Raw genomic sequence first — 20,004 nt, 5'->3', positions numbered from 1 at the left:
CACGTGTGTTACTATAGAATTGAAATGGGAAAAAAATACGCTTTTTTTTTTTATTATAACGCTATAAAGGTTCTGCCCGACGTGACCATGCTCACGTTTGTTGCGAGGAAAAACATACGTCGCTTTAGTTATACGTCACTGATCGTCACTTCCGGAAGTAGAGATCAACCGAAAATTACAGCATCCTTGACCGTCTTTAAAAATCGATTCAAATAACATTCAGGTGAATATTAATGTTGCCACACACCCATTAGAAATGTGCATCCACATAAAGACTTGTTTAGATTTTAGACGACAAAGCATGCTACCATATCGCTGAAGTGTAGCCCATGTGTTTTGGTTACAAAATCGTCAATGGCACAGCCGCACAACTTGTTTTTCTATGTGCAGCATGTCAGACGGAGAATTAATTTCTGTGGATTATGAAGTATTTGGAAGAGTGCAAGGTGTCTTTTTTCGGAAATACACACAGGTACGTTTTACGTTTGTTATATTCGTTGCACTTATTTCTGACCCTGACATATTTTTCTTACAAATATTTACTGTCATTATGACGTAGTGTTTTTATAAAAAAGTCTACATTCCTCTTCTATTCAGAAGGCAGCTTTTGTGATTAAAAAGAGACAAACCAAAATAAATAATTTAAAAATTATAATCACTATTAATATGACTTGTCTGAATTGACAAAAAAATAATAATTAAGAGAGAAGTAAAATAAAAAGTTAAATCTTGGTGCCATCAGACCATACACATGTTTTGTACGTTTGGGAGATTTCAAGTGTTTTTGCGAAATGTTTATCATGAACGGATTAGTCAATATTGTCACAAAACTTTAAAGATTAAAAAAAATGTCAGGAAAAGACTACTAGAAAAGCGGAAATGTATTTGGGGTTAATCAGAGGCACTTTAGATGAAGCCAGGTTTGAGCTGAGTTCTTGAATGTGATTGGTTAATTCATTCTGAATCTGAACACAGTCGCAACCTCATTAATAACAGCGTGTGCACACTTGTGCAACCACATTTATATCAATTACTTTTACTTACCCTCTCCAAAAGATTTCATTTGTTTTAATTGAGTTGTACAGGTTATAGGTCACGTTAATCGTGGAAAAAGTCGTGAAATTATTTAAACTTGTCTCATTTTTGTATATTATTAGAACCTGGCATTTAGACTGTGCAGGGTGTGTAGTTGTGTGTAGGTTTTTCGTCGTCGTCGTTTATTTATTTGTTTGTTTTTACCACTGTTTGCTGTGTCATGTTCTTTGACTGTCAAATGATCTGTGTGTGTCAAACTTTACAGGCCCAGGCCAAAAAGCTTGGCCTTGTAGGTTGGGTCCAAAACACAGCTGTGGGAAGTGTGCAAGGGCAGCTCCAGGGCCCACGCAAAAAGGTGACAGAAATGCAACAATGGCTCAAATCCACTGGGAGTCCCAAATCACAGATTGCCAAGGCAGAGTTCAAGAACGAGAAAACAGTTGTCAGCCTCGAACACTCGTCTTTTGACATTGTAAAATGACATGTACATTATTAGCATACAAGCACTTATTTATTTTTCCTTAATATTTGTTTAAATGCATCACAGTACCTGTTACGTATTGAAAAAGTGCACATATGTAAATTATTCCTTAACCTCTACAAAAACTGTGCTTTCAAAAATAAAACACAAAAATACTTTTTTTATTTTATTTTTTTATTCTCAATTTAAACTTTTAACCCTTCGTCTATTTGGCTTTACCATAAATATGAATGGCTCTAGATCATCATCAGCGTGGTGGTACAAATTTTATTTTCCTTTTATGTGCAATATTGTGATTTTTCGAAGAATGTTGTATAAGTGATCATATGAAAAATGTGCACATTTGCAGAAATAAAGTGTTGTATATTGATATTTATCTTTTTCCTAATCAGTGTTGTTTTTTATAGCGATAAATCGTTAACAGAATCACTGTCTTCACTTACAATTGCTAAGAATAATTTGGGCAGATAATTTATGAAAGTTCATGAGCGTGTAAAACTGGTATCCTTTTATATTAATCAGTACCTAACCCGTGCAGTAGGTGGCGCGCTAGGACGATGAGGCCAATGGTTCCTTCCACAACGCTAGATGGCAGCACGTTTAGTTGTAACTTCCGGTGTCAACGTTCATATTTTTCGTTGACTGGCGCGTCGTTTACTTTGTATGTTTTTATTTATTTTAATGGTTTAACTCGTGACAGCGGCGAGAATGTTCAGCGGTCACAATGTGAGGACTCTGGAAGCTAAGTGGCGACGTAGCTAAGTGGCGACGTTAAAATGTCACGCTACGAAACAAAATGAACATGTTCAACCGTTATGATTAAATGTCTGTCTGAAGATGTTCGGTTGAAACTTCGCTCGGGTGTTGCCGTCCCTTCTCTTCAACAATGCGTGGAGGAGCTGGTCCTCAACAGCCTGGACGCCGGGGCGACGTGTGTGGGCGTCCGGATGGACCTGGAGGCGTTCAAGGTGCAGGTTATCGACAACGGCGCCGGGATGAGCGCAGAGGACATGGCGTGTGTTGGGAACAGATACTGCACCAGCAAATGTCACTCACTGGGCGACCTGGACGATCTCAGGTTCTATGGCTTCAGGGGTGAGGCCATCGCAAGTATAGTTGCTTTAGCCTCGCTTGTAGAGATCTCATCCCGGGCTCGAAACACAGGCAGGACGCATGTTAGGATCTTCAAGAATGGCAAAGAGATGGATGTGTTCGAAAAGGACATTTGTCGACCAACTGCTGGCACCACAGTTATCATCTGCAACTTATTCCACAACATGCCCGTGCGCAGGAAGAGGATGGATCTCGTCCTGGAGGGTGAGCGGGTCAGACACCGGGTGGAGGCCGTGTCGCTGATGCACCCCTCTGTGTCGTTCACCTTGAAGAATGACTGCACAGGTGCCATGATAGTACAGCTCCCCAAAGCCAGAGACACCTACCACAGGTTTATCCAGATCCACAGCCTGGCCCGAGCTCAGAAACTGGGCGAGATCCAGCACACGCGTGCCCAGTTTGAGGTGACGGGTTACCTTGGCAGAGAGGGCCACTACAACGGTAGCTTGCAGTTCTTGTATGTGAATGGCAGACTGCTTCTAAAGACGCGCATACACACACTGCTGAACTGTCTTCTTCGCAGACTTAGCAGTCCAGCCCCGAGGAATGACAGCCCAGAAAAACAGTCTGCCGTCAGGAGCCCCAAGCAGAAACGATGCCAAGACCTCCACGGAATATATGTCATTAATATTAAATGTTCCTATTCAGAGTATGATATATGTCTCGAGCCTGCCAAAACCCTAATCGAGTTCAAAGACTGGGATGGTGTTTTGCTGTGCATGGAAGAGGCCGTAAAAGCTTTTCTGTGCCGGGAGAACTTGGTCCTCTCCCAAGATGACTTGCAAGATGCATCGCCAAGGTTGTTTAAAGACGACAGTGCTGACCTGAGTGTCCATGCAGCCTCCGTTTGCGTATCGGCGCCGACACTGGCATCGCAATCCGTTCATCGCAAGCGCAAGACGCTCATTCCATCTGATGCGCTTGAAACTGAAAATGAAGGACATGTTGATGAGACTAAACTGGACCCTGTTAATGACTTTGAAAAAGAGGCAGAGCCCACAATTGGTAAAGCTGCGGGCATTGACAAAGAGGTCACGTTTTCTCAAACAACCAGAAATGTCCATTTATCCATCAGTCAAGCGACTCTAACTCCGCATGATGCAGAGGGAGAAAAAAAGACTTTTAGAAAAATCAGTGTATCCCGTCCATTCATTCACGAATGTCTGCACGAGGCTCCCCACGACGCCAGGACACAATTTCATCGGCAGCATTCAAAACATAAAATCTCCCTTGACGCTCACCATGATGGATCTTCACTAAGAACGCACAGAAGCGTTTCTCATGCCGTGCCCTCAAAGGTTCCCAAAGTGCTACTCAAAGAGTCTGGATCACTTGACGAGTTCAGAAGAGTTTATGGAAAAACTGTGGAGACAAAGATTACCGCACCGGAGGGTCAGTTTCATGCTCGACCACTTCAGCCAAACTTTGTAGAGGATGCCCAGACTGATGATGTTCTCTCCCACAACCAGCCACCAAAAAGTGATGTCAAAAAGGACAGACAAGATGGCCCCCAAAGCTCAGCTGCTCGCTTAGGGTACACCAAGCAAGAACTCACTTCAAACAAACAATCATTAGCAGGTAAACTTAACCACCTGAAACAAAATGGGAGAATAGGCTCAGAACCACCTAGTTGTGCTTCTCCACATGATTCCAGTCTGATTAGCAACAAAGCCTCTCAAGACGGCATTAACGGTGTTTGCGCTGAGCCCAGCGATGAGGGAACGACAGCAACGTCGACTGACTGGCTCCATCACTTTGATACCCAAACGGGGAAAATGGTGTACGTCAACAAAGTGACTGGGCTTAGCAAATACAACGAGCCGGCAACGGAAGAGACGCAGGCCCGCTGCACATCTGATGTCACCAACATGGCCGTTAGTGTCGTCTCTGAAACAGGTGAGTCAATAGCGGTTTATAGATAACGTTGCACTTATCCTTGTCTAAAATGATAGACAGACATATTTGGTGGTTATAAAAAGTCTACTCTACACACCCCAGTTCCAATGTTTTTGATTTTAAAAAAAAAAGAAAAAAAAGAGAGAGACCTAGATAAATAATTTTCCCACTATTAATGTGACCTATGGCCTATACTAGGGGTGTGCCAAAAAATCGATTCTCATACGAATCACGATTCTCATTTATTACGATTCAGAATCAATTTTAAATGTCCCAAAATCGATTTTATTTAAATGTATTTTCTATTGTCTTGCCTTTTGTTTGTGTGTGCCTTTATTGGGAGCACTGTTCATGTTGCACCCGTTTTAGCCACTGAGGGGCAGTGTGGTTCCACGCGTCTAATACACTGTTAAGTTGTAGCCCTATTAGAGAGTAGAAGGAAAAAGTCACGATCAAGTTATTCCAATAAAAGTTGTTTATTTGCAGCGTGGAGCCGTTCTTTTGAGTGATAAAAGTGCCGCGAGTAGCTCGCTAATTAGCATTAGCGAGTTAGACTGGAGTAGATCATTACGATTCCTTGCACATCTATAGATTGAAGCAAAAGTCATTGTCAATCAAATCATTGTGAATCAAAAATCTTTCTTAATCGAAAATCTATTCTGAATCGAATCGCACACCCAAAAATCGTAATCAAATCAAATCGTGAGACAGTCAAAGATTCCCACCCCTAGCCTATGCAACAATTTTTTTTTAGAAGCGAGTAAAATTGAATATACCATGCAACACAGGGAAGACAGTCGTCATCAAGTGGAGAGAATATGGCCGAACAGTGACATTACCAAGAATGGGACGTGCCCCCAAAGTTGCTTCGACAAGAAGAAAACAAGTGCTGGCTGTTTAGTATGAGCGACAACAAACTCCTGTTTTTTGTGTATGCGCTATGAGGTAGGGTGGCAAGACGTGAAGCCTTATCTGACGAATGCAAACATCTACACCGGGATACATTTTGTAATAACACACTTGAGATCTCCCATCTTCTTACAAGTTGAGGAATGTGTTCACAGCCACATCCCAAGTTATGAGTGTGTGCATAGTTGCGCAACCACGTCATCTCAGTTGGTGATTTTTACTAGCCTTGGGAAATATATATATATATAAATTTTTTTGGTTAAGTACTGGTTAAAAGTTACATTAATGGTATTTGAACGAGGGTGTGTTCTTTTTTTTCTGTCCATTGTAGATAAGATTCCGTCAAACCAATCCATATAAAGTTTAATGTTTTTTTCTGAAAATGTGTTAAAATTAGGGGTGTCAAAATTAGTGTGTTAATTTTGAGTTCATTTAAAGTTTCTTTAACGCCACAATTTTTTGTTAACGCGTTATTAATGACCACCCCTTACTTGGAAAGCCTGTACTGGGGGAATTCCAGTCGCAACGCAGCAGACACGTCCACGTCAAAATTTAGCGGTAATACATTTAATAACAATGCATATATTTATGGAGACTGGGGTCAAGTTGTATTCTGCAATTTTAAAAATGTGCAGAATTTCACAAGTTACTTAATGTTAATGATTAGCTCTTAATATGAAAGGAAAAATGCACTGAGCTGTCTCCAATGTCTTACAAATACAACTATGCCATCTGGTGGCAGAAAAATGACCTCAGCACAAATCAATATCACCCTCGTTTTTTTACAATACAGTACATCCTTTTTCATTTTAACTCAATTATATGAATTATTATGAAATTACTGTATCAATGACTAAAAGATGCAGCCATATTTCTATTAGTTTATTTTATTTGATTTGATGTTAAGAGTATGAAAAATGACATTTTATCGTACATTTAGAACCTATCAAATTTGTGATTTAATTGTGAGTTAACTATTGACGTCATGCGATTAATTACGATTTTAATCGCCTGACACCCCTAATTAAAATAATGGTAATAAAAATAATTCATTGTAATGTAATTGCAACGCTTCCTTTCGATGAGATGAAATCTCCCGTGTTGTCACGCTTTGCAACTTTAAAGGTGCATTTTTTTCAGGGGAAAACGAGTTCATTCTAGATTTGAGAGCAGCGGAAATGTACACGTTTCCACTATATCACTTACAAGTGCATTATATTTCTGTGTATTATTTGATGACTTGATTGTACCGTAGGGATGGAGTACAGGTGTTACCCATTCCAGGCAGAGCTCGTACTGCCTTTCCTGCCTAAACCCAGAGGTGAAAGAGTGCTGAGTGCAGGGACGGATGACGCAGGTACTGAACCACTGAAGGATCTGAGAGAAGGACCGGACCGTTGCTCGTATTGTATAACATTAAGTCAGCCTTTGTTTTTGTTTTTTTTGTTTTTTTTGTTCCCAGGCGACAATGCCGAGACCTGCAACTCCCTCTCGTCTTTGTACTCAAACTGGAACAACCCTGTGTTTGTGCGTCCTCCAGAGGTAAACTGGTGCTCCATTATTGGCTTTTTTTTTGTTATTATTATTTTTTTATGTACACCCATTGTAAGAATTCAGGTTTGGTGCATGTTTGTTTTTATGATGGCGTTGTGGTAAAAGGTGGGCGTGGACATATCAGGGGGGCAAAGTGGCGGACTTGCTGTAAAGATCCACAACATCCTGTTTCCGTACCGCTTCTCCAAGGCCATGATACACTCGATGAAGGTAAGGCTCACTTAAAGGGATATCGGAAATGATCGACAAGCAATTTAATTTGCATTTGCAGGTGATCAACCAAGTTGACAACAAGTTTCTCGCGTGCCTTATCAATACGACGGATGATGCGGAAAGTGAAGGTATGTACAATGTGTTTTATTTTGTTATTTTTTTTCTCCTCATTTTTATATTGGATTTAAATGTACAGGAAATCTTTTAGTACTATTGGACCAACATGCTGCACATGAGAGAGTGCGTCTTGAAAACCTGATAGCAGGTACGGAACAGAAAAACAAACAAAGCTTACAGTCAATGTTAGTGAAGCGATACTCTTCCAATGCTGCAGTCAAAGCGCCACGTAACCGTTACAGATTCCTTTGAAGAGGATCCAAACGCACCCGGCGAGAGACGCCTGTGTTCATCCACTGTTTTACCGCCTCTGCACATCTGTGTGACAGAAGAGGAACAAAGGCTGCTCAGGTGAATATTTCTACATGTGCGACACAACAAGCGTCCCGGGACAATTTATTAGGTACACTTGCACAATGCAGTGTGGCCTTAAATATATATATATTTTGTCCACAACAACATTTCCCGTTTCGATTGAGGCAAATTAACTCATCCACTGCCATTGACGGCTATAGGCGTCAAAAATTCATTTGAACTATTTCTATCAGTTAAAAAAAAAAATAATCCACTTTTGTTAACAAGAGTATGAAAACCTAAAAAAATATATATATTTATTGTACATTTAGAACATATAAAATTTGTGATTAATCTTGAGTTAACTAGTGAGGTCATGTGATTAATTACAATTACATTTTTAATCGCCTGATGCCCTAATTAAAAAAAAGAAGAAGAAAAGATTATTAAAAATTAGGAGTGTCAGACGATTAAATGTTTTAATTGTAATTAATCGCATGACCTCAATAGTTAACTCACGATTAATTACAAATTTTATATTTGTTCTAAATGTACAATCATTTTTTTTTAGGTTTTCATACTCTTGTTAACAAAAGTGAGGGGAAAATGTGAAACTAATAGAAATAGTTCAAATGAATTTTTGACGTCTATAGCCGCCAATGGCAGTGAATGAGTTAAGTTACATTTGGTGGCACAAAATATTGCATAGGAAAAATAATTCCTTTCATTTCCAACTCCACTTGGTCAGGTGACCCCATGTTACACATGATCGTAATTAGATCCTGTACCCTCAACCAGATCTTGTCAGATTCATTTACGGAGATTAGGCCTGGAAGTGACATTCACGCAGAGGCAGGATGACCAGGTGCTCGTAGGCAAGGTGCCCGTTTGTTTCGTGGAAAAAGAAAATAACGAGCTTCGGCGGAAGAGGCCATCTGTTATCAAGCGTGTTGTTGAGGTGGGAATTTGAGACACTCTGACTCTGGTGTTTAAAATCAAATCATTCAAGGTGAGCGACTTTCACCGTTGTGTTTTTTTTTTCTTTCTATTTCCTGTCTGCGATCATACATCAGGATTACCTTCAAGAGCAGATGGAGGTAAGATTTTTTTTTTTTTTAATCACCAAATCCTTGCACCTGTAAGAAGCCCCACTGTATCGTTTGTGTTAGTTACTGCGCTCCACCGGTAGAGTGAAAGGAAGTCTACCGCTCACCGTGCTGAAAGTCCTGGCCTCGCTGGCGTGCCACGGTAAGTTCAAAGGACTCCTTTTCATCATCATCATCATCTTCCTCACCATCATCATTTGGCTTCAAACGTCAGACCCGAAATGCCCTGCGCGTTCCGACAGGCGCCATCAAATTCAACGACAGCCTGAATGGAGACGAGTGCCACAGCTTGGTCGCGTCCTTGTCGTCCTGCCAGCTGCCCTTCCAGTGCGCCCACGGACGCCCGTCCATCGCGCCGCTCGTCGACGTCCTCCATTTGGAGCCCAACCAGGAGGTGCCGGAAAATGCGCAAGTGCTCTTAAGTGTGCCCGCCAGACACTTTTGACGATGACTAAGCGATCTTGTCCTCCACAGGAACCTCAGAAACCCAATCTTGGAAGGTTGAGAAGCATGTACAAAGCGTGGGTATTGTATGGGAAGAGATAATTTTGTGGCAACCTCACGATTTGTATTTTTATTGTAATAAATTGATTTGTCTATATAAATGGTTGACTTTGTCAAACTGTCTCTTATAGTATGTTGCTTATCTGAAGTTGACTTAAAAAAATATATATTCATACAGCGTCCACGTGTCTAATAAAATCCCAAACGAGCTGTTTTAATTGTATGTATCAATTACCACAAATTACATCACAATATGTTAGAATTATGAAGATGAACCTAATGTGTGTTTGATGACTGCACTAACCATAGTATGTGTTGATCCAGCCATTTTCTATAGCGCTTGTCCTCAATAGGGTTGTGGGTGAGTTTGGAGAGGTGACCAATAACCATATTTGTATACCCTTCTCATAGTTGTAATCAGGAAGTCTTGAGAATGTTATGGTGTGCCAACTACAAATGTTGTACGTTCATCATAATAGTGGTTGTCTAAAAACATATCAACCTTGTGTGTTTTCCGGCATGTCACCACTCACGCTTTGCCTCCAAAAAAAACCATTAAATGTCTGGTAGATTCTACAGAGAATGAACTCAACGGTCTGTCTGTCTGTCTGTCCTTGTGGCGGAAGAGGACGCTCGTCTCCTCCTGTTGTCCAGTCACGTGACTCCTTCACCCTCACGTTTTTCTCCTCACCTCCGTACAAATATGATGACGTCTCACTTTTATTTTTTCATTCATAACAAAATAACACGGCAAGCCCATTAGCAATGAAAGTGGTGCGTTTGGCAAACGTGCGGATTGAACATTTGAACAAACGCACGCAATCAAATCGCTGAGGAAATGTATGGTCACGTGTGTATTAATAACACACGCCGTTCCCCATTAAGCTATCATTTACATTTAAGAGTGGGCATTAATGTATCTTTTAAATCGCCAATTGCAACTTTATGATGAAGCAATTAAGACACAGCTCGAACGCCGAAAACAGCTTGTTTTTGCTTTCAGTCAGAACCTCCCCCCCCCGCACCTCGAACAATGGTACAGTCCTGGTTCATTCATAAAATTGTAGCAGAGCTCTAAAGGAGGGGCTTGCATCCAGCTCGTCCAGTTACCAGGTAGACTTTATACCTGGACGACTGAACCTCGGCAGGCTCCCAGGAAGCTTTTTCTTCCGTTTTTTTTTTAACATTATAAAGTCGACTCTTTTTGCGTGTCATGTTCATGATGCTTCGTAAAGATATAACGCTTGACATGGAAGCCGTGTCCCCCACCTGCCGGGCGGACTCTCCCGCCGGGACAAGGTGCCAGGAGATGGCCGAGGAGGCGAACTCTCCTGCCTCCCCCTCATCCTCCTCTTCCTCGGAGGGCAATGCAAAGGTATGAATGTCTATTTTCAAAAAGCATTTAACACCAAGAACGTGTTAATTCGCTGTTTTTACTTGAGGGACAAATTCTAGATAAATCATTTCATTTTTGGCACATTTTTATATATTGTTTTTTTTCTATGATCGGAGCGGTGCGTAGGGCACAGTGGGTCGTGCTTTTCTCTTTTTTTTTGTCTTTCTATTTTGGTACGTACTTCCAAGCTGTGGGCCAGATGCGAGCGTGTCGATGCAGAGGTTCATTGAGAAAAATAAATCCATTCAGGAGACTCCACAGCATCCCTGCGTCAGCGCTGACGTCACCAGCAATGATAAAGTCAAATATTGATCGGGAGAGAGGGCTATTTCTGTTTGGCTACATGTCACGGAACGGTTAGTCCTTCACATTACACAGTCAGATACATGGATGCATTCCAACGGATCAATACATTTCATTATTGATTATTTCTATTTATGATCCTTCTCTCCAGAAATTTTTCTGACCGACAATGCATTCTACTCTTGCCCTGATTTTCATTTCCTTTTTCCATTACATTGAGAATTGATTTGAAAAAAAAAATCCCATTATTGAATATTGCAATTTATTTTTCCACTTCAGGACATCTGCAGGGACGCTGCGTTTGTTCCAACCGTCACTGCAATCTCCTCTAGCCCTGATTTCCAGTGGATGGTCCAGCCTACAATCATTACATCTGTCTCCCCGTCTCCGGGTTGCGAGCGAGCCAATGAGCCGCAGAGCTCTCGCCAGGCAACACCCATAAGAGAGAGCAGAAATAAGGGAAAGAATGCGGCGAGGAAGGCGAAAGCAGAGCAGGTATCGGGTCAGCTCACAGCATGCAATCCACATTTCCAGCGAGCGGCGTTGTGCACGCTGTTCCTTATAGGCACCCCATTTATATTCAGGTCACAGCAAGTCTGCAACAATGGCCTATTTTTAGACGTGTAACATGCTTGGTGCGGTCCTCCAGAGGCTGCATTAATTGGCAGTGAGATGTGTAGCAGACAGCTGGAGATGCGAGGGGCTGGATTCTTGGAGGTTCTCACTCAATTGTTTTTTCCTCATGCCAGCTGTCTCCGGAGGAGGAGGAGAAGAAGAGGATCAGGAGGGAGAGGAATAAAATGGCTGCTGCCAAGTGCCGCAACCGACGGAGGGAACTGACGGATACGCTGCAAGCTGTAAGTAAACAAGCGACACGTTTGCTCAGCTGTTATTCGCACCCGCTCATGCTCTGTATCATCGAAAAGGAGACGGACCAACTAGAGGAGGAAAAAGAATCCTTGGAGACAGAAATCGCCAACCTCCTCAAAGAGAAGGAGCGGCTGGAGTTCATCCTGGCCACGCATAAACCGCTGTGCCAAATGTCCGAGGACATGGAGTTCCAGGAGTCCGCCGGATCCCCAGAAATAATCCCGCCCAGTCCGGAGGAGGACCGGCTCCCGGACGACGGCGTTCAGGAGGCTCCTTCGATCCAAGACATGGACATCCCCAGCGATCCGTCCGCAGCCATCTCGGGGAACTCCGACATCCTCTTGTGCGCCAGCGCCGAAATCAACATCTGCGATCTGGAGCCCTCTCTGGACATTAAAGGGGGGCTCCTGGACGCAATGCTGCCCACTTTGGAGGACAAGCCGCCCATGGAGACGGCCCGGTCCGTTCCGGACATCGACTTGAGCGGCTCCCTTGGGGTCTCAGACTGGGAGACCCTGTACAAGTCCGTCTCGAGTGACATGGAGCCACTCAGTACTCCCGTGGTGACCTCCACTCCGACCTGCAGCAGCTACCTGTCCGTGTTCACCTTCTCCTGCCCCGAGCTGGACTTGCTCACAGAGGGACTGGACAGCCATAGAGGAGGAGGAGGAGGAGGAGGAAAAGCCGAATCTGTCGATCATCTCAACTCCCCAACTTTGCTGGCCTTATGAAGGAAGTTGATGTGTGTCGTTTGTCTTGCAGGTTCCAGACTTTGGAAATAAAGAAGTGAGCAACTCACATAAGCTCATGTGTGAGCGCTAACGCTTTAAGGATGACTACATTCAAGAAAGACACGTGTGATGATGTAGCATGGCGTTCACTTTGACACGAGCGAGCTCTCCATTGAAATGCATGCAGAGAAGTTTCCAGATCATTTTCAAAACTAATATACTGTACAGCATATCTATCAGTATATGATCTGTTACTAGATCTAGGATGTAATGTGGAATTTAACGTGTCTCTATGGTTTTGTGTTTTGGTGTCCGTTAGATGATTGCTATTTATGCTGTAATCACACACACACACACACACACACACACATTCATCCATGCTTACCTCAATGTTATCGACTGTGGTTTTGACCTCATTGTTGAGAAAGTTTTCCATGAAAACATCCATTGCGTATATACTATATAATATATATCGGTCAAGATGTACCTTATGATTTATTTTTCTACCTGTCAGATTTTGTTAAAGGATGAAGGGATTTGAGCATTGAGTGCTTATCTATGCTGCTGAATAATAATAATAAAAAATAAAGTGACTGAGTTGAATGTGATTGTGCTATAATGAGTGGTGAACAATCTAGAAAATATGTAGATTTTTTTAAATGCAATATACAAAAATTCATATGTACTGTCTCTAGATATGCCATGTGACTGACTGGCGACCAGTCCAGGGTGTAGTCTGCCTTTTTTTTTTTTTAAATCAGCACTGATTGGAGGTATGTGTGTAACTCACTTTTATTCTCCACTACAACACAGGATAATCTATCAAATTAGTCCTTTAGGGTAATGTTTTCCAGTCTTGAGCCAAGGCAGAATTTGACCTCCCTCCTAAATTTGAATTTCCACCGATGCCCTGTAAATTGTTGGCGTCAATGGCGGTCGTTGTTATCCTGGGAAGAGGCTGTGATCCGTATGGAATTAATTGTTTGGTTCAATGCCTATTGTTTGGCAATGTTTTAAGACAGATGCCCCTCCTGGTGCAACCCTACCTGATCTTAAGCCCAGCCTACAGTGTTCACTGGCTTGTGCAAACTAGGGTTGCTCTTAATGTGAAATCCGTGTCTGCTTAATTAAACAAAAGGCTAGTATACTGGCAGGGAGACATGAATTATTCTGTTGTTTGAACGGCAATGGTTGGATGCAATTACCTTCCGCCATCCTGTGGAAGTTGTAATTGTTCTTTCTGTCATTATAAATCATTGGCATAGACAAAGGAGTAAAGATACATCCTTTGTAGTGAATAAATAATTTCCAGCTGCACACCTAATTGTGAATTACTGCTTTAACGACAACCAATAATAGGCTAGATAGGTACTGACTGACAGAGTCAGTTAAAGTATGATAGTGGACACACACTAGTCTGTAAGCCTAATAATGTAGGCCCTGCACTAACACAATGCTGGCCTCTTGACTTCAAAGTCATCAACTAGTGGACATTTAACTTTTAGCGAACGTTGCGACCTTGGACGAACGCAACATTTGCTGGTGTCGCAAATATGGCGAGTGGCGACAATCAAATCTGTATCAATTGACAAAAAACTCACAATGTACCTCACAGATACTTGTGTATATTAAAAAAACAAAAAACTTTTTAATGTAGAAATGCTGATTTGATGCTTAAATTTACATAATTAAAAAGTAAAAATTGATTTATTTTTGCTGTCTAATATATGCTATTTTTAAACCATGTTGGACAAAATTATTTGTCAGAAACATACTCAAATAAAGTAACTATATCTTGATTAGGGGAGGAGTGTGCATGACTTCCCCTCCAGTATATATATATATATATATATATTTTTTACATCCCTGTTGCTGGCATAAGTCTCCTCATTTCCGCATTCCCGAATCCTCCCAGATGGGGATCACGTTTAGAGTCGGGCTGATGCAACGGCTTCCACTTTATAAAATCTACACTCGACCCACGGCCGACCAGAGGAAGAAAGGACTTTTTTTCCCAAGCTGGGCTACAAGTCAGGTCAGTCGACATGTTGAAGGACGACTAGTTTGTAAAAAAAAAAAAAAGAAGACATTTATGAGTTCGCATTCGCGTTGCTTGTTTGAAGGCTGCCATTATTACGGTAGTAGCCTAATTTCACTGGTGGTTAATCGCAACACAAACATCTCGTTGTGTTTTAACACCCAAACATGACATCCTTAAGACGATGTGTGTTGGCCCCTTTGCACTGATTTTTAAACGCACAGTGTCGACATTGCAACATTTGATTGGTGCTGCTTTCCTCTTACGAAAACACAAAGTTGCGTAAAAGCATGAAAACCCGCACTCAAGGGGGGGAGAAAAGAAAGAAAAAACGAAAACTTCCGCTTTGCTATCAACTCGTCCAGTAAGGACTTGCTCCATGCAGTCAGAGGTCCACTTTCGATCCGCGTGAGAGCGTTACTTAATTGTCAGCATTTTCCGATTTACCAAATTTACGTCAGGGTCAATTCAAGTACGACTACATTTACTAGTTATACTACATTTTGGGAGTTTGTTGTGTCTTCTTAGCAAAGATAGAGACTTAAGTCATTGTGGCTTGGTTGACTGTTTTGATGACTTGACTTCGAGTCATGACTCATGATCAGTGGAGAAGTGGGTATACTCTCAATTTTCACCCTTTTTTTTTAAGTAGTCCAGAAAAACGTCCTCTTTTAGAAACTGTGATGTGTAAGAATTAAAAATCCATCATTTGTACTTGCTCACAATAATACAATTATTGTGTCCTGTTAAGAACAGTTTTTGTAACACAAGCAGCCTGAAATAATGTAAAATGCATTTATCATGAGGCAAACATAATTACATAAACATAGTTATATGATGACTGGACAATGAACAAAATAATGAAAAACAATCTGATTAGACTTCAGTATGTTTTGCGCTGAATCTTAAACTATTTGTCCCTATTCTTGTGTTTTAACTTACCGGTACTTAAAAATCAAGTACCAGCCTAGCTACTATAAAACTTAGCTAGAGCATTCCTGTGTAACCAGCAGCGTCAAGTATCCCATGTACGAGGGGAAATCAGTTCACCTGAGCTAAATTTTTGGTTCGTCAGTGGCTCTGGAGCATTTGAAGGATTGTTTTTCCTCGGCGTGACCCGCCCTACTCTGCCTCTGATTGGCTCATCAGTCTTCATGACAAAGGTTAGCCAATCTAATCAGCGTACCAGCCAATTAGATGCAGAGGAGGGTAGGCCATGGCTGAACGGTGTGCACGAGGGGGAATTTAGAAGTGGGTATACTCAATACTGACTGAAAAAGAAGTGGGTATACTCCGTATACCCGCATATACCCTGGACGACACCACTGGTCATGATGACTTGATAGACTTGTGTTCATTTTTTATATTCAGTTCAAAGATAAATCCTATTTGCAAATGCAGCAACTTGTAAAAAGAAAATTACTTCTTGAGTTTAGATTTATAGAACAAGACACTCAGCCTGGCCTTGAGATAGGTAAAGAGTCAAAAGTTTTACTCAAAGATGCCATACATTATAACTACATGGGTAGAAAATAAAGCCAAAATATAACTCGAACAACTTTTCAAGTCTTGCATGACAAATGAATAGATAATGACATACTGTCCTACGTCCAATCTTTTTTGCCGCAATCTACCTCTTTTTTTTAATTTTTTTTTTTATATATATGGGGTGGGGGATCAAACCAGCACTGCTGCAACCACGCATCCAGTTAGTAAGAGGAGATGACCTACCCCCCCCCCCAAAAAAAACCCCAACAAAACAATTAAATGTATTAATAATAATATGCACACACAAACCCCCCGCCCCCCCTTCACTTCGCCTTCTATATGTACTGCAATGAGAATCTGACATTTTTATTAATTTTACTGTTTAACTTGGTTAGCAACATTCTGCAAAAACTACTTAAATAATTTTTGTACAATTTTGGAGTGGTGATAGCAATTCGTCCATTCATCATTTTTCTATTGTGCTTGTCTTTATCAAGGTCGCAGGTGAATTGGACACAACATTGTAGTTCATTTAAAGTTAAAGAGTTAATTATTATTTTTTATTAATTTGAAGTTACAAAAAAATGTAGCTAACAAGCTAAATTCTCCCTGTTTTTGACATGCAGAGGTCACCTATTTCAGAGCCGCTGACCTTAGATGCTCTTTCTTGGGGGCATCATGTGGTTTTGGGAATTTCCTGTGCCTTTGCCAGGTTATTGTGCTCATACGTAACCTTTTCCCATTGTTTATGGATGCATTGAAATATCCGCTTTCAGCACAAATAAGTCTGTTGGTAAATGGTGCGCAAACATGCTACTGCAAGTGTCGCCTGCCTTCTTCTATTTTTACATTACATTACAAAACCCATCTTAAAAAGGATGCAGCAGACTAATTTGGACTGCCATGTTGCTTTGCCCGCCCCCCCCCCCCGACATGAAGTCCAGAAAAAAGGTTAATAGGAATTTCTTGGTAGAAGCCGTCTTGAGTTCTTCCTTGGAATCAAGCATAATTTGTTGACGAGGTCATTTGTTGAGTTATTGACATAACTTCTTGGAATTTGTAAATTGCATTTGTTCCAGGAAAAAAAAATATCTAAATGACTAACTCAATAAATAGAATGAGGAAACATCTGAGCCTGTCTGCCATTGTGTATCTCCCCAGCTGCGGTCACGGCCGAGGGTGATACCATGCCAGGACAAATTCCGGATCCCTTGGTGACGGCGGGTTCCCTGCCCAGTCTGGGCCCTCTGGCTGGCATCTCGGCCACCATGCTGACCGACACGCTCAAGTTTGGTGAGCTCCATGAGTTCAAGATGATGCTGTCGCCCCTGCACTTCATGAGCAGCCTGGGAAAAAGGCCTCTCGTCATCAAAACGGAGGTACTGCGTGTCCGAGAGAAAATAAATATTGCTGCCTCTTGTGTGCTTTTAGGTGGGTTTTGAAACAACAAATAACATTAACAATAAGGATGTAAGTCTAACTGCTTTTGAAAAAAAATGCTGCTAAGGCATGCTGGGAAGTCTAATATATTATATACATAAAAATACTACGGTATGTTATTATGTAGGAAGACCCAAGGATGACACTTTTGATTCCCCTTTGCAAAATATGGTGTTCTATTTGCTACTGTTGTATTTTTATTTCAAAGAAAAAATAAGGTCCACTCATGTGCGTGCGTGCGTGCATGCATGCCACCTGTATGAATACTAACAATTGTGCAGTATGCCTTACTTACCACACAAATGAAGTATATTTGGATTTCAATATCAGAATATTGTCGAAAGCTTCATTTTGTTATGGCTGTGTTTTGGATTTGTTCACGGGCTCATTGTGTTTTGATGTTGATGTTGTCAGTTGCTTATGTAGTTACTATGTGCCTTATGATAATAATGTATGACAGTGATGTATATTCCTTTATTCTGTTGTATAGAATTGTGCGTTGCCCTAGCGAGTTACTGAATAATACTTTTGTCAATACGTCGAGGTTCTTCAGGCGAGATTCTCTATTGGCAAAACAACATATCGCATCCACCTGGTGGCCATTCTTGCTGTTCAATACAATTAAGGATTTAGGCGAAATATCAAGTGATTTTTTTTTTGGTGGTCATCTTTGTAATATAGTTGAAGGACAATCAAATAAAATAAAAATTATTGTAATATCCAACGTTAAACTTTATCACTGTCACTTCCATCATGTTATCATGCACCATGAATTGGTAACAGGTATTACTGCAACAATGGTATGGCAACGATTGTTCAGGACATGTAGAGAGAGATTCTTAAAAACAATTTGATTTTGATTATTAATTTTACCCATTATTGAGTTGGGGAAATTTATTCCAATGCCAAAATCCCACTAACAAATATTTTGGACACATAATACTAAATGGTATTTTCTGTGCTTTCAGGGGTGCTCAGCTTGATAGGACTCTATTTTGCAAAGCTATTGAACCGTAATGTTATTTCAATATGTACTTAAAGAATTAAAATGCTTGTCCCTAACATTTATGCGTACCTTTTCCTCTTTTTAGAGAGATGGTGAGAATGATAGAAGTAAACGAAGGCGAGAGAAAAACAAGGTGGCTGCAGCACGATGCCGAAACAAGAAGAAAGAAAGGACGGATTATCTACAAAAAGTGGGATCTTTTTTTTTCTTTTTTTTTTCAGTCTTTGTCAATCTTTATCCTGATCTTACTCAGTAGGGCACCAGTGTACTTCTGGGTGGCGGAAAGTGATTTCCTACTGTTCAGTTCAGCTGAAAATTATAACAAAAAGTAGATGTGTTTGGAAATGGATAAATCGATTTTTTATTTTTATTTAAAACAACCATATGCAAACATAAATTGGGAAACGACATAGGCTATTAGCACTCCCTAACACCCTCCCTTTCGTCCTCCCACAGGAGTCGGAGAGATTAGCGACCTTAAACTCGGACCTGAAAACCCAGATCGAGGAGCTGAAACTTGAACGCCAGCAGCTGATCCACATGCTTAACCGCCATCGTCCCACCTGCATCGTCCGGACGGACAGTGTCCAGACGCCCGAGAGCGAGGATAAGCTGCTGCTGCAGCAGTTGGAGGCCGAGTGAAGTGGCACTGATGTCCTGCACTAATACGAGAGAACAACAAGCACTTGGCGTTGAGCTGTAAGATGGGGGTTGGGGTGGGGGGTGGGGGTGGGGGTGGGGGGGCAGCTGAGTCCTCAGGATGTTGCGCCACGGGATGTGAACTGGACACTGGCGTAGCAAAAACAGACTGTATTTTATATTGTTTAAGCTCTCTCCTCTGTGACTTGATGTTACATCGCCAAGCAAATACAAACAGCAACTTTTTATAAGTTAGAGCTGAGAAAAATATCGTAATTGTCAAAAATACAATCGCAGAAATGGCTTGTGAAAGTGTGCCACCTAGTGGCTGTCAGCAGCATAGGTGATGATAGTCTGATTAGGCATTTATGTTGCATTCCAGACTTTTGGCAAGTAGGACATTACCCCATGCGTAGTTTGCGAGGTCCAGCCACAATAAGCATATTTGTTATTTAGCAGATATATTTTACGTTCTCCCCTCTCAATTTAAATCGTTCCCAGGATGTTTTCTCCAGCTATTCCGGGTTGCTCTCACATTCCAAAAACATGCATTTTAGGTTCCTTAAAAACTAAATTGCATTTGTGTGAATGGCTCACGTGACAGACTATGCTTAGGTCAGGATCAGCAGTATAGAAAATAGATGAATGAATGAATAATATATCTACTCAGTGGTTTTGTTTGACGCCATACATTTAGTTGCTTTTCTTGTCTGTCATTTTCTTCCATATTTTGACGCAGGCGTCGGTTCATGCATTTTACATATCAAATATACAGTACATATGTACTGTTTACATTGTATGTTACTTAGACTAGGGATTTTACCAACATTTATAATTTTGTACTTTTTTACAATGTGTAAGCAAAATGCAA

At 41.2% G+C, this 20,004-nt stretch overlaps 4 protein-coding genes across 7 annotated transcripts; all 4 read left to right on the top strand.

The window, feature by feature from the left end:
- The first annotated feature begins 141 nt into the window (after positions 1-141).
- On the top strand, positions 142-1,861 carry acyp1 (acylphosphatase 1, erythrocyte (common) type). Its single transcript, XM_086095004.1, has 3 exons — positions 142-223; positions 391-472; positions 1,301-1,861. The coding sequence occupies exons 2-3, from the start codon at positions 392-394 to the stop codon at positions 1,514-1,516; spliced, it is 297 nt and encodes a 98-aa protein (XP_085951130.1). The 5' UTR covers positions 142-223; position 391; the 3' UTR covers positions 1,517-1,861.
- Positions 1,862-2,135: 274 nt separating this feature from the next.
- mlh3 (mutL homolog 3 (E. coli)) lies at positions 2,136-9,798 on the top strand. Of its 3 annotated transcripts, none has more exons than XM_086095644.1 (12): positions 2,136-4,525; positions 6,690-6,791; positions 6,897-6,976; positions 7,094-7,198; positions 7,260-7,329; positions 7,410-7,466; positions 7,561-7,669; positions 8,411-8,570; positions 8,686-8,709; positions 8,782-8,860; positions 8,933-9,112; positions 9,193-9,798. In XM_086095644.1, exons 1-12 carry the CDS (start codon positions 2,332-2,334, stop codon positions 9,351-9,353), a joined length of 3,321 nt encoding a protein of 1,106 aa, XP_085951770.1. In that variant the 5' UTR covers positions 2,136-2,331; the 3' UTR covers positions 9,354-9,798. The 3 variants fall into 3 exon arrangements, with proteins under 3 accessions (XP_085951770.1, XP_085951771.1, XP_085951769.1); XM_086095645.1 differs by having other exon boundaries at positions 7,398-7,466; positions 8,961-9,112; XM_086095643.1 differs by having other exon boundaries at positions 7,398-7,466.
- A 524-nt stretch (positions 9,799-10,322) lies between these two features.
- Positions 10,323-13,130, top strand: fosaa (Fos proto-oncogene, AP-1 transcription factor subunit a). Of its 2 annotated transcripts, none has more exons than XM_086094647.1 (4): positions 10,323-10,597; positions 11,201-11,416; positions 11,671-11,778; positions 11,848-13,130. In XM_086094647.1, exons 1-4 carry the CDS (start codon positions 10,436-10,438, stop codon positions 12,520-12,522), a joined length of 1,161 nt encoding a protein of 386 aa, XP_085950773.1. In that variant the 5' UTR covers positions 10,323-10,435; the 3' UTR covers positions 12,523-13,130. The 2 variants fall into 2 exon arrangements, with proteins under 2 accessions (XP_085950773.1, XP_085950774.1); XM_086094648.1 differs by lacking the exon at positions 10,323-10,597 and adding an exon at positions 10,892-10,974.
- Positions 13,131-14,437: 1,307 nt separating this feature from the next.
- On the top strand, positions 14,438-19,198 carry LOC147162929 (jun dimerization protein 2-like). Its single transcript, XM_086095176.1, has 4 exons — positions 14,438-14,552; positions 17,210-17,427; positions 18,580-18,684; positions 18,951-19,198. The coding sequence occupies exons 1-4, from the start codon at positions 14,438-14,440 to the stop codon at positions 19,134-19,136; spliced, it is 624 nt and encodes a 207-aa protein (XP_085951302.1). The 3' UTR covers positions 19,137-19,198.
- Positions 19,199-20,004: the final 806 nt, after the last annotated feature.

The sequence above is a fragment of the Leptonotus elevatus genome, chromosome 14 (assembly GCF_054856555.1).
Source record: "Leptonotus elevatus isolate MCC_2025b chromosome 14, RoL_Lele_1.0, whole genome shotgun sequence".
In the NCBI taxonomy this organism is placed as follows: domain Eukaryota; kingdom Metazoa; phylum Chordata; class Actinopteri; order Syngnathiformes; family Syngnathidae; genus Leptonotus; species Leptonotus elevatus.
The sequence above is the reverse complement of the archived record's forward strand: the minus strand, read 5'-3'. Positions and strand labels throughout refer to the sequence as shown.

What these genes read in the sequence shown, in the direction of transcription:
- acyp1 (XM_086095004.1), top strand. Translation starts at nt 392, where the DNA reads ATGTCAGACGGAGAATTAATTTCTGTGGATTATGAAGTATTTGGAAGA. An exon ending in TTTTTCGGAAATACACACAG is followed by an intron (nt 473 to 1,300) that starts GTACGTTTTACG and finishes CAAACTTTACAG; the next exon opens with GCCCAGGCCAAAAAGCTTGG.
- mlh3 (XM_086095643.1), top strand. Translation starts at nt 2,332, where the DNA reads ATGATTAAATGTCTGTCTGAAGATGTTCGGTTGAAACTTCGCTCGGGT. An exon ending in GGATGATGCGGAAAGTGAAG is followed by an intron (nt 7,330 to 7,397) that starts GTATGTACAATG and finishes TTAAATGTACAG; the next exon opens with GAAATCTTTTAGTACTATTG. An exon ending in ATTTGGAGCCCAACCAGGAG is followed by an intron (nt 9,113 to 9,192) that starts GTGCCGGAAAAT and finishes TGTCCTCCACAG; the next exon opens with GAACCTCAGAAACCCAATCT.
- fosaa (XM_086094647.1), top strand. Translation starts at nt 10,436, where the DNA reads ATGTTCATGATGCTTCGTAAAGATATAACGCTTGACATGGAAGCCGTG. An exon ending in CCTCGGAGGGCAATGCAAAG is followed by an intron (nt 10,598 to 11,200) that starts GTATGAATGTCT and finishes TTTCCACTTCAG; the next exon opens with GACATCTGCAGGGACGCTGC. An exon ending in TGACGGATACGCTGCAAGCT is followed by an intron (nt 11,779 to 11,847) that starts GTAAGTAAACAA and finishes ATCATCGAAAAG; the next exon opens with GAGACGGACCAACTAGAGGA.
- LOC147162929 (XM_086095176.1), top strand. Translation starts at nt 14,438, where the DNA reads ATGGGGATCACGTTTAGAGTCGGGCTGATGCAACGGCTTCCACTTTAT. An exon ending in TTTCCCAAGCTGGGCTACAA is followed by an intron (nt 14,553 to 17,209) that starts GTCAGGTCAGTC and finishes GTATCTCCCCAG; the next exon opens with CTGCGGTCACGGCCGAGGGT. An exon ending in CTCTCGTCATCAAAACGGAG is followed by an intron (nt 17,428 to 18,579) that starts GTACTGCGTGTC and finishes TCCTCTTTTTAG; the next exon opens with AGAGATGGTGAGAATGATAG.